Raw genomic sequence first — 20,247 nt, 5'->3', positions numbered from 1 at the left:
GCGTGTGGAGCAAATACGGCATCCGCAATGCACATTTGTACATGACATGACAATCAACAATGTCCCCACAAAGAAGGATAGCAGGGTTTCCTGCAGCGCTTTGTTGCTAAGGCGGCCGCCTTAACAAAGAGCCACCGCCTAAGCTAAAGTCTTAACAAGCTGCTCCACTTCATTCTGCCTGTTTCTGGCACCCCCCGCGACCCTAAAAGGGACAAGCGGTAGGAAATGGATGGATGGATACTTTGTTTTAATAATCAAGAATATTTCAGTTTTTATCCTTCTTTGTGGGGACATTGTTGATTGTCATGTGGTGTTCGGATGTACATTGGGAACGCCGTCTTTGCTCCACAGTAAGTCTTTGCTGTCGTCCAGCATTCTGTTTTTGTTTACTTTGTAACCAGTTCAGTTTTAGTTTCGTTCGGCATAGCCTTCCCTAGGTTTCAATCAATGTTTACTTATTCAGTCCTAAAGCACGAGAGTCCCAAAGGGCTGCACAAGCCAAAACGACATCCTATGCTCTGATCCCACATCAGGGCAAGAAAAAACTCAACCCAATGGGATGACAATGAGAAACCTTGGAGGGGACCGGACGACCGGTGCAATGGGCATTTCAATGCATTTTCTAAGGGACGCTCATTCTTTGTTTATTTTTGGTTTAAGCATTAGACACCTTTTTACCTTCACACGGCCTCCCGCTGTTTCCGACATCTACAAAGCAATTAGCTACCGGCTGCCACCTACTGATATGGAAGAGTATTACATGGTTACTCTGTCGAGCTTTAGATAGCACAGACACACAAGAACACATAATTTGCAGACTTTAATTACTGTTTTTCAAAAAATATTTTTAACCCAAATAGGTGAAATTTAATTATCTCCCACGACACACCAGACTGTATCTCACAGCACAGTAGTTGAAAAACACTGCTCTATGCTACAGATTAAATATGATTTTGAATGTTTTTTTTTATAATCATTATGGTTCTTTTATTGTAGCTAATTTGTGTTCATTACCTCACACACAATTATTAGATGTTTCGTTTATGAAAAAACTATTTATATTTTGTTGCAAGGATTACTGGGTTTTATGAATGTAACTATTAAAACTGATAAAATCCGGACCGCATGGATTGCCCGGAACTTTAGTAGTTTCAACACAGCCGCTGCAATAGAACGCACATAATGGTGTGTGGCGGCAAGCAGTGTAGATCTTTTTTAACATTAATTGCACGTGTTAAAAGTGCAATTTGAATGTTGAAGATGTGCATTTACTAGAAAGAAATTATGATTTTGACCCGCAGAAAAATAGATTATTTTCCCTGAAAATACGCAGCAGTAAAATGTGTTTTATCCAATTACTCGATTAATTGATCAGAGCAATCCGTAGTTTTTTTACTTACAAAAATAATCTAGCTGCAGCCATACTCACAGAACTTTTTTTAAGCTGTAAAGAACAACACGCTCAAAAAAATGTAACATTTATAAATTTCCGATTTTTGCCCATTTGGGCCATTTTTTTTTGGAGCACTAGATTGCACTATAAAACAATTGCAATACGGCACTGTTTTGATGGGACATCAGTAAATAAAGTTTATTTTAAATGTATGCAGTTATATAAATAAAACCGCTCACCTTTTCTTTAGTTTTCTTAAAGTACCAAGTACTCCGCACTATAATCTCCTACTCTTTCCTACTCTTTGAATCCTGCGGCTTATAAAACAGTGCACATTATTTATGGACATTTCTTTGCTAACGGTCATAATGTTTTGAATTCAACAAATAGTTTTCAACAATCACTGAAAAGCTGTGTTATTGTGTGTGCTATTGTGCAATTATTTGGAAGAGTTCACTCACTGCAGGCGCTGCAGGGTGAACGTCAACAGTACTTCCTTCTGTTTAGTGCTTTTAACCAGAATGACAAGTGCCGTTCTGTCTTCGAGTTGTTCATAGCTTTACTACTTGTATGGAACTTTTAATTTATCATTCTAAGCAACGTTTGTAAGTTTTCCAATATAACAAGTCTTACTTACTAAGATGTCCCATGTGTGATGTCTACATGCATATTTGTACGTGCAATCGCAATTTAATTAAGCTAGCGTCATTAGCATTAGCTAATATGATAATATGTTAACGAGTGTCTTCGTTAATACTATTTACCTACAATTGCATTCTGTTTTAATTTTTCTAGTTTTGTAAACTCACTAAAAATTCACCATGGATTTATGGAGTCTGTTTAGCAATTGGAGTGCTAGTTTCCGCAGCTAGTGGGACCATGATCCTGACTTCTGTTTTGTTTGATCACCCGTTTTACTGTAGTGTTAAAGGTACTGTTTGGAAACAGTTATGGCATGTAAATACATATTTACAATTGTTTTCTGTTTGAACAACTAAATTCACAACATATAAACTATATTGCCAAAAGTATTTGGGCACTTGCATTTACTTACAAATGAACTTGAAGTGCCATCCCATGGAATTGTCCAAAATGTTTTGGTATCCTTGAGCATTCAAAGTTCCTTTCACTGGAATTAAGGGGCCAAGCCTAACTCCTGAAAAAACAACCCCACACCATAATTCCTCCTCCACAAAATTTCCCACTTGGCACAATGCAGTCCGGAATGTAGCGTTCTCCTGGCAACCTCCAAACCAAGACTGGTCCATCAGATTGCCGAATGGAAAAGCGTGATTCATTGATCCAGAGAACGCGTCCCCACTGTTCCGGAATCCTGTGGCAACGTGCTTTACACCACTGCATCCCACGCTTTGCATTGGACTTGTTGATTTATGGCTTAGATGCAGCTCGGCCATGGAAACCCATTCCATGAAGCTCTCTGCGTACTGTTCGTGGGCTAATTGGAAGGTCACACGAAGTTTGGAGCTCTGTAGCAAGTGACTGTGCAGAAAGTCTTTGCGCTATGCGCTTCAGCATCCGCTGACCCCTCTTTGTCAGTTTACGTGGCCTACCACTTGGTGGCTGAGTTGCTGTTGTTCCCAAACTCTTCACTTTTCTTGTAATAAATTTGACATTGGAATATTTAGGAGCGAGGATTTGTTGCACAGGTGGCATCCTATGACAGTTCCACGCTGGAAATCACTGATGTCACAAATGTTTATAGAAACTGTCTCAATGCCTAAGTGCTTGATTTTATACGCCGGGCCAAGTGATGAGAACACCCGATTCTCATCATTTGGATGGGTGGCCAAAATACTTTTGGCAATATAGTGTATATCTTTGGCTTAAAGCCCGGTGCAGCTAAAATATGGAAAAACAATTTCTTTCAACAATTGTGTGGCTGCGGCTTATATACCGGAAAATACGGTAGTTTTAAAAGTGATGCAAGTTGGACACCAATGCATTAAGCCAGTGGTTCTCAAATGGGTTACGTGTACCCTTGGGACTACTTGAAGGTATGCCAAGGGGTACGTGAGATTTTTCTTAAATATTCTAAAAATTGCAAAAATCCTTTATAAATATATTTATTGAATAATACTTCAACAAAATATGCATGTAAGTTCATAAACTGTGAAAAGAAATGCAACAATGCAATATTCAGTGTTGACAGATAGATTTTTTGTGGACATATTCCATAAATATTGATGTTAAAGATTTCTTTTTTGTGAAGAAATGTTTAGAATTAAGTTCATGAATTTAGATGGATCTCTATTACTATCCCCAAAGAGTGCACTTTAAGTTGATGATTACTTCTATGTGTAGAAATTAGGGTTGTCCCGATCTGATATTTGCATTGGATCGGCCGCCGATATTTGCCAAAAAATGGGAAAATGCCGATCCAGATCCAGTTTTTAAAAAAACTCAGGTCCGTGTTTTCCAACGCACCGAATTAAATAATACATTCCACTCTTCTGCTGCTCCCTAATCTCCTGTTCCGCATTTTCCAGCACACCTTCAAAACATCCACAGGTCTGCGTTCTAACCATTCAGACGGCCGTGTGAATTAAAAGTTACGGTAAAAATGTCAGCTGTGTGGGATTATTTTACCCTACAAAACGAAAAAGATGAAGAGGTGGAGTGCAAAACATGCCACAGTAAAGTCAAGCGTGGTGGTAAAGTTGTAAGACATTTTAATGACTCTTGCGATTGAGAGGCTTTTTAGCACTCATCATTGATGAACACAGGAGCAGGCTGACATCTGAGCATCTTGACGTGCTCGTCTTTGTTAGAAAGAATCTCCCCCCCTGACTGGGGCAAACAAATGAAGGGAGTGTGTAGATATTTTTTTTTTTTTAAGTTTACACTTGTTCAAGGGCAAGTATTGATGCTGAGTTCTTGACATTTTATCCCACTCAGGTTGTTTGTGTGTTTTGCTTTTTTTAATGTTTACAGCATTATTTGCACTTTGTACCGTTCACTTTTTTACTGTTTAATGATGCCATTTCTGTTTGTCATGTATAATTTTTGATATTTTGTGTTTATCCTTGAATACCAACTATTGTGTATTTTTCAAACTCACCTAATTCATCTGGCTAGTTGTTATCAAGAGTACTAAAATCCTTTGGCCAGTATCGGATCGGCAGTGCAAAAACAATATCTGTATCGGATCGGAAGTGCAAAAACCTGGATCGGGACATCCCTAGTAGAAATCTTTATTTATAATTGAATCACTTATTTATTTTTCAACAAGTTTTTAGTTCTTTTTATATCTTTTTTTCCAAATAGTTCAAGAAAGACCACTACAAATGAGCAATATTTTGCACTGTTATACAATTTAATAAATCAGAAAGTGATGACATAGTGCTGTATTTTACTTCATCTCTTTTTTTCAACCAAAAATGCTTGCTCTGAATAGGGGGTACTTGAATTACAAAAATGTTCACAGGGTGTACATCACTGAAAAAAGGCTGAGAACCACTGTATTAAGCAAATAGAACATTGTATGAATTAGGCCATTGTATTTATAATTTTGGGCACGTTTTAGTAATAGGAACTCATTCTTCCGCATAACCCTGTAATATTCTGTTACATCATGAAAGACAATCACCAAAAGCGTAAGTAAAATAATTTATTAACCTAATAATCAATCAATGCCTTAGACAGCCGTTTTTGACTGTCATCTCTAATATTTGTTGTGGAAATGCAACCCAAACTGCAGAATCTGACTCTCTGTCCTCCTCCAGGAACACCTGACTGTGACATCTGGCATCATCATTGCTTCTAATAATACCCCGCAGAGGAAATGTCCAAAGAGCACAAATACAGCATGACGGAGACATTTGTCCTGGCCGGCTCCAACTGCCAAAACGGGCAGCAATGGCACACCCAGGTGACCAACTCTGTGACGAACCACGCCTCTGTGTCCAGGATGGCCCGCGTCGCCTCCGATGTCAAGCACACGTGCGCCGCCTACGTGCTGGCGCTCAGGCCGTGGAGCTTCAGCGCCTCGCTGATCCCGGTGGCCCTCGGAAGTGCTTTGGCGTACAAACTGGAGGGGTCGGTGGACTTGGTGATCCTCCTGGTGTGTGCGGTGGCCGTGCTGGTGGTACATGGCGCGGGCAACCTGGTCAACACTTACTACGACTTCTCCAAAGGCATCGACCACAAGAAAAGCGACGATAGGACTCTGGTGGACGAAATCCTGGCGCCGCAGGATGTTGTCATGTTTGGAGCATTGTTGTACTCTTTGGGCTGCTTGTGTGCCACCTTGCTCTACTTCCTGTCAGCGCTTAAACTGGAACACCTGGCACTTATCTACTTTGGGGGGCTGTCTAGCTCTTTTTTATACACCGGAGGTGAGTATCAAGTTGATTTGACTTAAATGTTTATTATCGCATAGATTAGGTTGTGTGCAAAGGTATTCAAAGCTCGGTTGGAATAGCGGCCGTGCCAGCAACTTCATGGTTTCAGGTTCGATCCCCGCTTCTGCCATCCTAGTCACTGCAGTTGTGTCCTTGGGCAAGACACTTTACCCACCTGCTCCCAGTGCCATCTACACTGGTTTAAAAATGTTACTTAGATATTGGGTTTCACTATGTAAAGCGCTTTGAGTCACTTGAGAAAAGCGCTATATAAATATAATTCACTTCACTTGTGTGCAAAGGTATTCATTCATGGTCATATTGACATTGAGGAAAATTGCAGTGCAGCATGGTGGAACAAGGTTAGTGAATGTGATTCACATTGCGAAGGTCCTGAGTTCAATCCAGGGCTCGGGATCTTTCTGTAGGGAGTATGCATGTTATCTCCATGACTGCATGGGTTCCCTCCGGGTACTCCGGCTTCCTCCCATTTCCAAAGACATGCACCTGGAGATAAGTTGATTGGCAACACTAAATTGGCCCTAATTTGTGAACGGGAGTGTGATGTCTGTCTATCTGTGTTGGCCTTGCGATGAGGTGGCGACTTGTCCTGGGTGTAACTCGCCTTCTGTCCGAATGCAGCTGAGATAGGCTCCAACACCCCCTGCGATCCCATAAGGGACAAGCGATAGAAAATGGATGGATGGATGGAAAATGTAAGAAGATAAACATACTTAAACACTTAAATAACAATGTATCTTAAAAAACTGAATATTTGTTTCTTTTGCCAAAAAAGTATATTGTGTGCCTATTTATTTTGTATAAAAACAACTTATGAAATTGTTATATCGTTATTTGAAACACAATACTAAAAAGAAAAGAAAAAATATGAAAAGCAACTGTACCAATTATATTACCAATAGTTGTTAAATGTTTGTAATACAAAATTAATATGTAAAAAATAAATACATAATGAATGAATTCAGAATAAAAATAAATAAAAATTGTGATGTAAATATGAATCTTTTTTTTTTAGTATCCCTAATGGATGGTTTAAATTGTCTATTTGTCAATACGGTGGTAATTTGGGTTACAGGCAGTGTTGGTAATAACGAGAGGTGGGGGAAATTATCGATTTTTAGATGCGTCGCAATTCGGACTTGAACGATTATAGAATCGATTAGTAAACCTCGATAATCGATGTATTTATTTTAAATAAAGTAATGTAACAGTTCTAAACTGTAGCTGATTGCAGCGAGCCACCTCACAGAGAGATTCGACCAGCTCCTTTATTACAGAGCACTTTTGTTCCAGTTTTGGGCACATTTTTATTAATTGAATAAATGTGAGAATTAATTTAACTGTTTCTTATTCCAAATGAATAGTTTTTTATTTAAGTTGCAAGTGATAAACTCTTATATAGTGAAATGGAAAGAAATGCAAAAATGCAATAAAATACATAAATTAAAGACGCTTCAATAATCTATTTTTAATTAAATCGTAGTTCTTGAATCGTAATCGAATCGTGTGGTGCCCAAAGATTCCCACCTCTAGTAAAAACAGCGTTAGAGTATAACGGTGTTAGAATATAACAGCGTTTCTAACATTGTTATTTTTTCCTGTAATGACAAAGGGATAAGCAGTAGAAAATGGATGGGGATGGAGTAATCTACCGTATTTTACGGATTATAAATCGCTCCGGAGTATACGTCGCACCGGCCGAAAAGGCTTAATAAAGAAGGAAAAAAACATATATACATCGCACTGGAGTATAAGTCGCATTTTTGGGAGAAATTTATTTGATAAAATCCAACACCAATAATAGACATTTGAAAAGCATTTTAAAATAAATTAAGAATAGTGAACAACAGGCTGAATAAGTGTACGTTATATGACGCATAAATAACCAACTGAGAAGGTGCCTGGTATTTTAACGTAACATATTATGGTAAGAGTCATTCAAATAACAAATACAAACCCCGTTTCCATATGAGTTGGGAAATTGTCCATCCATCCATGTTCTACCGCTGATTCCCTTTCGAGGTCGCGGGGGCGCTGGCGCCTATCTCAGCTACAATCGGGCGGAAGGCGGGGTACACCCTGGACAAGTCGCCACCTCATCGCAGGGCCAACACAGATAGACGGACAACATTCACACTCACATTCACACACTAGGGCCAATTTAGTGTTGCCAATCAACCTATCCCCAGGTGCATGTCTTTGGAAGTGGGAGGAAGCCGGAGTACCCGGAGGGAACCCACGCATTCACGGGGAGAACATGCAAACTCCACACAGAAAGATCCCGAGCCTGGATTTGAACCCAGGACTGCAGGACCTTCGTATTGTGAGGCAGACGCACTAACCCCTCTGCCACCGTGAAGCCGTTGGGAAATTGTGTTAGATGTAAATATGAACAAAATAAAATGATTTGCAAATCCTTTTCAACCCATATTCAGTTGAATGCACTACAAAGACAAGATATTTGATGTTCAAACTCATAAACTTTATTTTTTTTTTGGCAAATAATAATCAACTTAGAATTTCATGGCTGCAACACGTGCCAAAATAGTTGGGAAAGGGCATGTTCACCACTGTGTTACATCACCTTGTCTTTTAACAACACTCAATAAACGTTTGGGAAGTGAGGAAACTAATTGTTGAAGCTTTGAAAGTAGAATTCTTTCCCATTCTTGTTTTATGTAGAGCTTCAGTCGTTCAACAGTCCAGGGTCTCCGCTGTCGTATTTTACACTTCATAATGCGCCACACATTTTCGAAGTGAGACAGGTCTGGACTGCAGGCGGGCCAGGAAAGTATCCGCACTCTTTTTACAAAGCCATGCTGAATGTGGCTTGACATTGTCTTGCCGAAATAAGCAGGGGCATCCATGAAAAAGACGGCGCTTAGATGGCAGCATATGTTGTTCCAAAACCTGTATGTACCTTTCAGCATTAATGGTGCCTTCACAGATGTGTAAGTCACCCATGGTTTGGCACTAATGCACCTCCATACCATCACAGATGCTGGATTTTGAACTTTGCGTCGATAACAGTCTGGATGGTTCGCTTCCCCTGTGGTCCGGGTGACACCATGTCGAATATTTCCCCCAAAAAATTTGAAACGTGGGATCCTCAGACCTCAGAAAACTTTTCCACTTTGCATCAGTCTGTCTTAGATGATCTCGGGCCTAGAGAAGCCGGCGGCGTTTCTGGATGTCGTTGATAAATGGCTTTCGCTTCGCATAGTAGAGCTTTAACTTGCACTTACAGATGTAGCGACCAACTGTATTTAGTGATAGTGGTTTTCTGAAGTGTTCCTGAGCCCATGTGGTGATATCCTTTAGAGATTGATGTCGGTTTTTGATACAGTGCCGTCAGAGGAATCGAAGGTCATGGTTATTCAATGTTGTTTTTCGGCCATGCCGCTTACGTGGAGTGATTTCTCCAGATTCTCTGAACCTTTTGATGATATTATGGACCGTAGATGTTGAACTCCCTAAATGTCTTGTAATTGCACTTTGAGAAACTTTGTTCTTAAACTGTTGACTATTTGCTCACGCAGTTGTGGACAAAGGGGTGTACCTCGCCCCATCCTTTTTTGTGAAAGACTGAGCATTTTTTGGGAAGTTGTTTTTTGGCACCCACCTGTTCCCAATTAGCCTGTTCACCTGTGGGATGTTCCAAATAAGTGTTTGATGAGCATTCCTCAACTTTATTAGTATTTATTGCGACCTTTCCCAACTTCTTTGTCACGTCTTGCTGGCATCAAATTCTAAAGTTAATGATTATTTGCAACAAAAAAAAAGTTTATCAGTTTGAAGATCAAATATGTGGTCTTTGTAGCATATTCAACTGAATATGGGTTGAAAATGATTTGCAAATCATTGTATTCCATTCATATTTACATCTGACACAATTTCCCAACTCATATGGAAACGGGGTTTGGAGAACATGCTATACGTTTACCAAACAATCTGTCACTCCTAATCAATAAATCCGATGAAATCTTCTTCCTCGATGTCGCTTCTAAACAACTCTGCCAACTCCAAAGGTATGCGCCGCTTCCTCTTGTCGTTTTCTGCTGCATATTTCACTATGTCCAGCTTGTAATCAGCAGTACATAATTTCCTTTTCGGTGCCATTTTTGTTCTGCCCTTCTCAGTTTTTATAAGTTACCGCCAACAATGAAATGATCCATTTTAATTGCTACGGCAGTAACATATAGCATATAGCATTCCATGAATATATCTAATCACAGTCTTTATTTAATTTGAGAGACTGGTGGGAGTTAGCGACAAAGTAGAGCCAATCTGATGCGTCTCTTTTGTCAGATGAGGAAATTGAAATTATCCCCATCAGCGCCAAAACAAAAATGTATGATAGTTCCACGTTGTAATATGTGAACAGTGAATCGGGCACATTTTTATTTTTGATTCTATATGATGCCACCTGCAGCAGGTGAGCGAACCATCGATCGTGACATCTACACAACTGTAAGTTAGCTATGTGTATTTGCTGCTTCTACCGCACTCATTACAAATTAGGATGAAGGCATGCATCGTAACTTTGTTTCACAGCACACATACATTCCTGCTTAGCTCAAGGCTCGGCAACCCTAAACGTTCAAAGAGCCATATTGGACCTAAAATAGAAAAAACAAATCCATCTGGAACCACAAAAAAATTTAAATCCGTATATAAGTGTTATAATTAGGGCAACACATGACGCAAGTGGGGCTTCACGGTGGCAGAGAGGTTAGTGCGTCTGCCTCACAATACGAAGGTCCTGAGTAGTCCTGGGTTCAATCCCGGGCTCGGGATCTTTCTGTGTGGAGTTTGCATATTCTCCCCGTGAATGCGTGGGTTCCCTCCGGTTACTCCAGCTTTCTCCCACTTCCAAAGACATGCACCTGGGGATAGGTTGATTGGCAACACTAAATTGGCCCTAGTGTGTGAATATGAGTCTGATTGTTGTATGTCTATCTGTGTTGGCCCTGCGATGAGGTGGCGACTTGTCCAGGGTGTACACCGCCTTCCGCCCGATTGTAGCTGAGATAGGCACCAGCGCCCCCCGCTACGCCAAGGGGAATAAGCGGTAGAAAATGGATGGATGGATGACGCAAGTGTTTATATTAGACATTAGACTTAGACAAACTTTAATTATCCACAAGGGAAATTGTTCCACACAGTAGCTCAGTTACAATGATGGAAAATGTAAGGATAGAAAGGACAATGCAGGTATAAGTAGACTAAATACAGCAATAGAAAATATAACATATATACGCAATATTTACATAATATAAGTACAGTGTATTATATATACTGATATATTATGTCTATCATATATACAATATATAACAATTATTATTAACTATAATATCCTACTATCAAAAAAACTGTGTCGCAGGCTAAAGCAAATCTTTGTTGACAGAAATGTTGAAATATAATATTTATTCTACATATTTTTACAACATTAGAAACCATTAGTACATCAGAGGCTACTCAGAGGGTTTTATAACTCCTGGAAATGACTGGCTTTTAATGGCCAAAGGTATACAGTGGGGCAAAAAAGTATTTAGTCAGCCACCGATTGTGCAAGTTCTCCCACTTAAAATGATGACAGAGGTCTGTAATTTTCATCATAGGTACACTTCAACTGTGAGAGACAGAATGTGAAATTAAAAATCCAGGAATTCACAAGTTAGGAATTTTAAAATATTTATTTGTAAATTATAGTGGAAAATAAATATTTGGTCAATAACAAAAATTCAACACAATACTTTGTGATATAACCTTTCTTGTCAATAACAGAGGTCAAACGATTACTATAGGTCTTTACCAGGTTTGCACACACAGTAGCTGGTATTTTGGCCCATTCCTCTTTGCATATCTTCTCGGTGATATTTTGGGGCTGTCGCGGAGCAACACAGACTTTCAACTCCCTCCACAGATTTTCTATGGGGTTGAAGTCTGGAGACTGGCTAGGCCACTCCAGGACTTTAAAATGCTTTTTACGGAGCCACTCCCTCGTTGCCTGGGTGGTGTGTTTGGGATCATTGTCATGCTGGAAGACCCAGCCACGTTTCATCTTCAAAGCTCTCACTGATGGAAGGAGGTTTTGTCTCAAAATCTCACGATACATGGCCCCATTCATTCTTTCCTTAACATGGATCAGTCATCCTGTCCACTTAGCAGAAAAACAGCCCCAAAGCATGATGTTTCCACCCCCATGCTTCACAGTAGGTGTGGTGTTCTTGTGGATGCAACTCAGTTTTCTTCTTCCTCCAAACATCACGAGTTGAGTTTATACCAAAAAGTTCTATTGTGGTTTCATCTGACCACATGACATTCTCCCAATCCTCTGCTGTATCATCCATGTGCTCTCTGGCAAACTTCAGACGGGCCTGGACAGGCACTGGCTTAAGCAGGGGGACACGTCTGGCACTGCAAGATTTGATTCCCTGTCGGCGTAGTGTGTTACTGATAGTAACCTTTGTTACTTTGGTCCCAGCTCTCTGCAGGTCATTCACCAGGTCCCCCGTGTGGTTCTGGGATTTTTGCTCACCGTTCTCATGATCATTTTGACCCCACGGGATGAGATCTTGAGTGGAGCCCCAGATCGAGGGAGATTATCAGTGGTCTTATATGTCTTCCATTTTCTGATAATTGCTCCCACAGTTGATTTTTTCACACCAAGCTGCTTGCCTATTGTAGATTCACTCTTTCCAGTCTGGTGCAGGTCTACAATTCTTTTCCTGGTGTCCTTCGACAGCGGCGTGGCGCGGTTGGGAGAGTGGCCGTGCGCAACCTGAGGGTCCCTGGTTCAATCCCCACCTGGTACAAACCTCGTCACGTCCGTTGTGTCCTGAGCAAGACACTTCACCCTTGCTCGTGATGGGTGCTGGTTAGCGCCTTGCATGGCAGCTCCCTCCATCAGTGTGTGAATGTGTGTGTGAATGGTTGAATGTGGAAATAGTGTCAAAGCGCTTTGACTACCTTGAAGGTAGAAAAGCGCTATACAAGTACAACCCATTTACCATTTACTCTTTGGTCTTGGCCACAGTGGAGTTTGGAGTTTGAGGCTGTGGACAGGTGTCTTTTATACAGATGATGAGTTCAAACAGGTTCTATTAATACAGGTAACGAGTGGAGGACAGAAGAGCTTCTTAAAGAAGAAGTTGCAGTTCTGTGAGAGCCAGACATCTTCCTTGTTTGAAGTGAACAAATACTAAACTAAAATCAATCTCCTAACCATGCTGACGGACTTAAAGATTTCAAGCCTCACTGGACAACAGTTCTATGACCTTCCCAAAGTCTACACCCAAAAAAAGATGCCTGTAACTACAAACAACCTCATCAATAAAGAGTTGGCTAAATGGCCATACTTGGATGGCGTCACTCTTCCTCGTATTCAAGCCGATATAGAGTTATTGATTGGAACCAATGCATCTAAACTGCTTGAACCCTGGGAAGTGATCAACAACCATGGAAATGGACCGTATGCTGTTAAGACCCTATTGAGGTTTGTAATTAATGGCCTTCCTGATCACAGTAAGAAGAGTAAGGCTGCTCTACGACTACTGTCAACAGGATGTCCATAGCAAAGCTGGAGGAACAGCAGCACAATCAATACCACCATGATTTCAACGACAGGTCATCAGAAAACATTTCTAGAGATTACTTTTAAGTTCATTAAGGTCATGACTGATAGGTGCAAACTTCGAGACGGACACTACACTTCGGAACTTCCCTTCAAAAAGAAGGATGATATGTCTCTGCCCAACAATCAGTGCTTCGCTAGGCAATGCATACTTGGTTGGAAAAGGAAGTTTGGGAAAAAGGAAAAATTTCAAACCTCTGATGTCACACAATGGCGATACATAAATACCACTCAAAATCCTGCAGACAAAGCCTCAAGAGGAGTTGAAGTGGATCAAGAAATGTTTCTGAAGAAACAGAGGAGGAATGGCCAGCTGATATGTTGGAGTATGGGATCGTAGCGGAGGACCCTGAGAGGTCAGTTGCCTGGATCCTGAAAATAAGGACTCAACTGGAAAAGTTAAAAGAGGAAACTACAAAGCCAACAATGTGGATCAGGAAATAGTGCGCATTAAAGCTGCACTGAAAACCCAAACTCAAAGAGATGATTTTTTGTTAATATTTATGGCTCCATTGTTATTATTATTTTTGAATTGTTCATGGCATCCTGCCTTTCTCAATTAGGGGCCGGAGTGTTGGAGCCAAATGTCCTTATTTGTTTATATTGTTTTTATTTTATTTTCTTTAATTATTTGCTGGCCTCAGTCCAGAGGGAATTTCCTTTCTTGGTGGATTGTTCCGCCCACTTCCTGTTAAGTATCAGGAAGTGTTGACAGGGAGGAGACTGTTGATGCGGGGTGGTTACTATGGTAGCCTCCTTTAAATTCAGGTGTGAGCACGGGCGGGGCGATTGGAAGACAAACAGTTTTCGACAGTGCCGTGACGTGAGTTGTTGTGACAATGAAGTAATAATGTGCCATTCAAGGTCAGCATACCGTTTGGGATATAGCATACATTTGATTTAATTTGATAGCTTAAAAATAAACGGATTGTCATATCCAAACACAAAACTACAGTACTGGACATTCTATCATTTACGTGTGTCAAACTGGTCAACACAGTCGCCCTCAGTATCAGCCCAGAGGTAAGGACTGTACACTTATTTCCCACCATAAAGTCTTTAAAATTCCTACAATGTGAATTCCTGGATTTTTTTTTTCACATTCCGTCTCTCACAGTTGAAGTGTACCTATGATGAAAATTACAGACCTCTGTCATCATTTTAAGTGGGAGAACTTGCACAATCGGTGGCTGACTAAATACTTTTTTGCCTCACTGTATTTTTTTCAAAGTGGAGGAGATGTAAATTGCGTCTTTTGTCTGTTTTCTTCAGGTATCGGTTTAAAGTACGTGGCCCTGGGAGACATCGTCATCCTCATCACCTTTGGCCCACTGGCCGTCATGTTCGCCCACGCCGTGCAGGTGGGCTACCTGTCGGTCCTGCCGCTGGTCTACGCCGTGCCGCTGGCCCTCAACACCGAGGCCATCCTCCACAGCAACAACACCCGAGACATGGACTCGGACAAGCAGGCGGGCATCGTGACGCTGGCCATCCTCATCGGACCCACGCTGTCCTACGTGCTGTACAACCTGCTGCTCTTCGTCCCTTACGTGCTCTTCTGCATCCTGGCCACGCGCTACACCATCAGCATGGCACTGCCCCTGCTCTCGCTGCCCATGGCCTTCCCTTTGGAGAAGCAGTTCCGCAGCCGGTGCTATGCTAAAATCCCGCAGAGGACGGCCAAGCTCAACCTCCTAATGGGGCTTTTCTACGTCTTTGGCATCATTCTGGCTCCTCGAGGAAGCCTGCCCTTACTGTGATCCACTGGCTTTCATGTCTTTTTAATACTTCATGCTTATTTATTGTATAATTTATATGTCGTGTAAAAAAACGCTAGAAAGTTTAGCTCTTGCTATGTGAACACTGAGAATTTATTTTCAGTATTAAGGTGGTAGCTATTGTTTCCATCGTGCAAAGACAAACACAATATAGTTGCCATATTCTCATGCCACTGATACCTGAGAACATCAAAAAGGAATTAACTTTGTATGTTTATTTCTACAGTGTGATGTATCTTTTGCCAGCCAAATAGTGTTTCTTTGTATTGTAATAAAAGTTGTTTGAAGATACTCTTTTGTCATTTTCCCCCGTCCTCATATTAGAGCATTGTATTAAGTGTGCCTTTTATTTATTTTTGCAAGAAATGTCTGTGTTTGGTGAAGTCACCTTAAACGAGTGAATATGCTTTTTCTTTTTCCCCAACCGGTGTAAAGTGCATGTGTGCATTGATTTGTTGACCAGCAGATGGCGCTGTCGGACACGTATGTTGCAAATAGTGTCAGCAAGAGTTTAGACTTGGTCTACTCCTACATTCCATTCTGTTATTTTTGTAAGTTAAAAATCTGCAGTCTGCCTTTCTCTTAAACACTTTGGATTAGTTGCAGTGCTGAAAAATCAGTTAACATGCACAAAATGTCAACCATATTTAAATTAACTCACCCTCAGGCTGCATTGAACATTATTAGGCTCACTCCAGTATTCGTGTGTGCTGTTTCGTGCATACTCTCGTTTCCACCCACAGCCTAAAGACGCGATCGAGTGGAGACGACCTCGCCCATCTACATTTTGGAACTAATGAATCCAAATACCAATGCTTTCCTGTTTAGATATTAATTTTGATTATACAGTAATGCAAAAAATGGATGAAAGCACTTTGTGGAACTTTTTTTATTGCTTCAGTTTGATTTTTTTAAAATCTTGTTTTAGGACTATGCATTTTACTACTTTGTCTTGTATCTTTATTATTTTTGTTTAAATTGTACCAATGGGAAAAGAAGGATTTATTCAGTTTTGCAATTCACAGCAAGAGTGGTGAATTATTATATTTTTTGACGCTTTGTTGGCTACTAAAACATAAAACAATTATTTACTGTTACGTGTATTTAAAAAAAATATATATTTGTTTTACTATATATACCGTATAGATGTGCAGAACGTCTTTTATTCTTTATCTGATACTGAGGCTAACTACCAAACAAGAGTTCCGAAATAAGTTATTTGCGTTTTATTGGATGAAATATGCCCTGCGGTGAGTCGGCGAGTTGTCCAGGGCGTACACCGCCTTCCGCCCGATTGTAGCTGAGATAGTTTCTAGCGTCCTTCGTGACCTGAAGGGAATAAGCAGTAGAAAATGGATGGATGGATGAAAAAATATATATATTTAGAATATATTACAATATTTAAAAATATAAATATATATATATATACCCCGCCTTCCGCCCGTTTGTAGCTGAGGTAGACACCAGCGAACCCAAAGGGAATAAGCGGTAGAAGATTGATGGATATATCGTATTTCCTTGAATTGCCGCAGGGCATATAGTATGCGCCTGCCTTGAATTATTGCCGGGTCAAACTCGCTTCACAAAATAATTAGCACATGCTTAGTATTACCGCCTGGTCAAACTCGTGACACTTCCCCTGTCATCATTTTCAAAATGGAGGAAGCTGATTTCAATACCGGTAATTTGAAATCGCATAAAGGGAAGAAAATTAAGAGCTATTCAGTAGGATTAAAGGTCCAAGCTTACATCACACTCAATTTTTTACTGCATGCCCTTGGTAAGTGCCGGTGTGAGAAGAGGTTTTAAAATAATTAGCGCATGCTTACTTTTACCGAATGCCTCCGGTAAGCGTAGGAGTGAGAAGAGGTTTTAAATTAATTAGCGCCCAGGCGGCAATTCAAGGAAATACGGTATATATTTTATTTTTTGAAATAATACACTTTGCTTAGGAGCGTCGGTACCAAATGTACGGCAGCCCGTGAAGGCATCACTGGCCGTGACGCCACGCCTGGGCGTGTTGTCATGGCTATGCGCTGCGAAGCTTCCCCAGTTCAGTACACATTTGCGTCAAAAGCATCCATGTCAGCGTTGGTCGGAGGCCGGGACATGGAATTATTGGTTGCCACAGAGTAGACACTCTTGACAAAGAGCCGGTGAGTAACTGCGCTGTGAAATAAATGCTTTTCTGACACCGACAAACGGTGGCCAAACATGGGTTAGCTTGCTAGCGTCAGCGTTTGACAAGCTAATAACACGCACCAGCCCACATCCATCAACTTGTGTATTTCTAGACTATTACTTTGATCAAATTTATTTTATTCGCCAGGCAGCATTTAGGAGTATTAATTGAAGTTGGTCTTGTCCTGGATCTAGAATGTATTTTCGGACGGAGGCAGGTGTTACTGGACAGACTAGTAGTATCATGTAGATGTTGGTGACAGTGTAACCGGTGGTCTTTTCCTCTTCGTTGTGTGTTGTTTATGAAGACGACCGACACCGTGGGTTTCTCCACTACACTTTACTGATAACACAGAATACAATTGTCTTTAAAAACGTTGTGCCATCGTCGAGCCCCTCTCCCGTTATCGTGGACAAAAAGGGCGGGCATAGTTACATACACAGTAAAATAAAAACATACCTGATAACACAGAATACAATTGTCTTTAAAAACTTTGTGCCATCGTCGAGCCCCTACACAAATATAATAATGAACAAAAAATGAATTAAAGTTCTTAACAAGACATTTTCTGTCGTCGCATGAACGCCTACCTCTCCCGTTATCGTGGACAAAAAGGGAAGTTGGAAGGCGTGTCCAACGCATATAAAAAAGACAGGTGTCACAGTTATTATTGCAGTAGGAGGGACAACGAGACAATGGTTCCACATTGACAAAACATCAAACAATTTTCAGGTATTTACATGTAACTTACATATTTTGTGTAATTATAACAATAATAAAACATTAGAAAATAAATTATTTACAAGACGTAATTGACCCTGTTACAACAGTAAGCACTGGGAGTCAAATATATTGGACATGTAAACAGATATTTATACTCACGTACACACACTTAGTCATACATACACACATAGGTACACAAATACAGTACATACATACACAAAGTTCGTACATCCACACGCACGTTCATAGTACAAACATACACATACATATATGTACATATACATTCACTATACTAACATACTTATACACATACTGTACATTCACTGTACAAACATACATATACTGTACATTGACAATCACTATACAAACATACATATACACATACTTTACATATACTGTACATTCACTGTACAGACATACACATACTGTACATTAACATTCACTAAACAAACATACAAATATACATACTGTACATACACTGTACATTTACTGTACAAACATACACATACTGTACATTAACATTCGCTATACAAACATACATATACAAATACTGTACATATACTGTACATTCACAGTACAAACATACACATACTGTACATTAACATTCACTATACAAACATACATATACACATACTGTACATATACTGTACATTCACTGTACAAACATACATATACTGTATGTATACATTCACTATACAAACATACACATACAAATACTGTACATTACCATTCACTGTACAAACATACCTATACTGTACATTACCATTTACTATACAAACATACATATACACATACTGTACATACACTGTACATTCACTGTATAAACATACACATACTGTACATTAACATTCACTATACAAACATACATATACACATACTGTACATTCACTGTACAAACATACACATACTGTACATTAACATTCACTATACAAACATACATATACACATACTGTACATATACTGTACATTCACTGTACAGACATACATATACTGTATTTATATATTCACTGTACAAACATACATATACTGTGCATTAACATTCACTTTACATACATACATATACACATTCTGTACATATACATTCACTGTACAAACACATACTCTACATATACATTCACTGTACAGACATACATATACTGTACATATACATTCACTATACAAACATACACACACTGTACATTCACTGTACAAACATACATATACTGTATGTATACATTCACTTTACAAACATACATATACACACTGTACATATACATCTACTGTACAAACATACATATACAGTACATTACCATTCACTGTACAAACATACATATACACATGCTGTACAGATACATTCACTGTACAAACACACATACAGTACATATACATTCACTGTACAAACAAACATATACTGTACATTACCATTCACTGTACAAACATACATATACACATGCTGTACAGATACATTCACTGTACAAACACACATTCAGTACATATACATTCACTGTACAAACATACATATACTGTACAATTAAATTCATTGTACAAACATACAAATATACATACTGTACATATACATTCACTGTTCACACATACATATGTACATATTGTACATATACATTCACTGTACAAACATAGATATACTGTACATATACATTCACTGTACACATGTACATATACACATACATGTACATTCACTGTACAAACATACACATACTGTACATATACATTCCCTGTACAAACATACATATACACATACTGTTCATATAAATTCACTGTACAAACATACACATACTGTACATATACATTCCCTGTACAGACACACATACACTGCACATATACATTCACTGCACAAACATAAATATACACATACTGTACATATAAATTCACTGTACGAACATACACATACTGTACATTTACATTCCCTGTACAGACATACATACACTGTACATATACATTCACTGTACAAACATACACATACTGTACATATACATTCACTTTACAAACATACATATACTGTACATATACATTCACTGTACAAACATACACTTACTGTACATATACATTCCCTGTACAGACATACATACACTGTACATATACATTCACTGTACAAACATACATATACTGTACATATACATTCACTGTACAAACATACATATACACATACATGTACA

The 20,247-nt window shown here is 39.5% G+C and overlaps 1 protein-coding gene and 1 long non-coding RNA gene across 4 annotated transcripts in view; one reads left to right on the top strand and one right to left on the bottom strand.

Annotated features, from left to right (window-relative positions):
• The window catches only part of ubiad1 (UbiA prenyltransferase domain containing 1), a 35,198-nt gene extending 19,718 nt beyond the window's left edge, over positions 1 to 15,480 (top strand). For all 3 annotated transcript variants that reach the window (XM_061903703.1, XM_061903702.1, XM_061903704.1), the window contains exons 2-3: positions 5,137 to 5,748; positions 14,684 to 15,480. In XM_061903703.1, the coding sequence (XP_061759687.1) occupies positions 5,196 to 5,748; positions 14,684 to 15,171 (1,041 nt within the window). In that variant the 5' untranslated portion in view covers positions 5,137 to 5,195 and the 3' untranslated portion in view covers positions 15,172 to 15,480. The remainder of the gene's footprint in view (positions 1 to 5,136; positions 5,749 to 14,683) is intronic.
• Positions 15,481 to 16,400: 920 nt separating this feature from the next.
• Positions 16,401 to 17,969, bottom strand: LOC133554688 (uncharacterized). The gene is made up of 2 exons (XR_009807185.1): positions 17,831 to 17,969; positions 16,401 to 16,518 (listed from the first exon to the last, which is right to left on the bottom strand). It is a non-coding gene; the product is annotated as an uncharacterized LOC133554688 (long non-coding RNA).
• Positions 17,970 to 20,247: the final 2,278 nt, after the last annotated feature.

This window comes from Nerophis ophidion, linkage group LG06 (assembly GCF_033978795.1).
Source record: "Nerophis ophidion isolate RoL-2023_Sa linkage group LG06, RoL_Noph_v1.0, whole genome shotgun sequence".
NCBI lineage: Eukaryota > Metazoa > Chordata > Actinopteri > Syngnathiformes > Syngnathidae > Nerophis > Nerophis ophidion.
The sequence above is the reverse complement of the archived record's forward strand: the minus strand, read 5'-3'. Positions and strand labels throughout refer to the sequence as shown.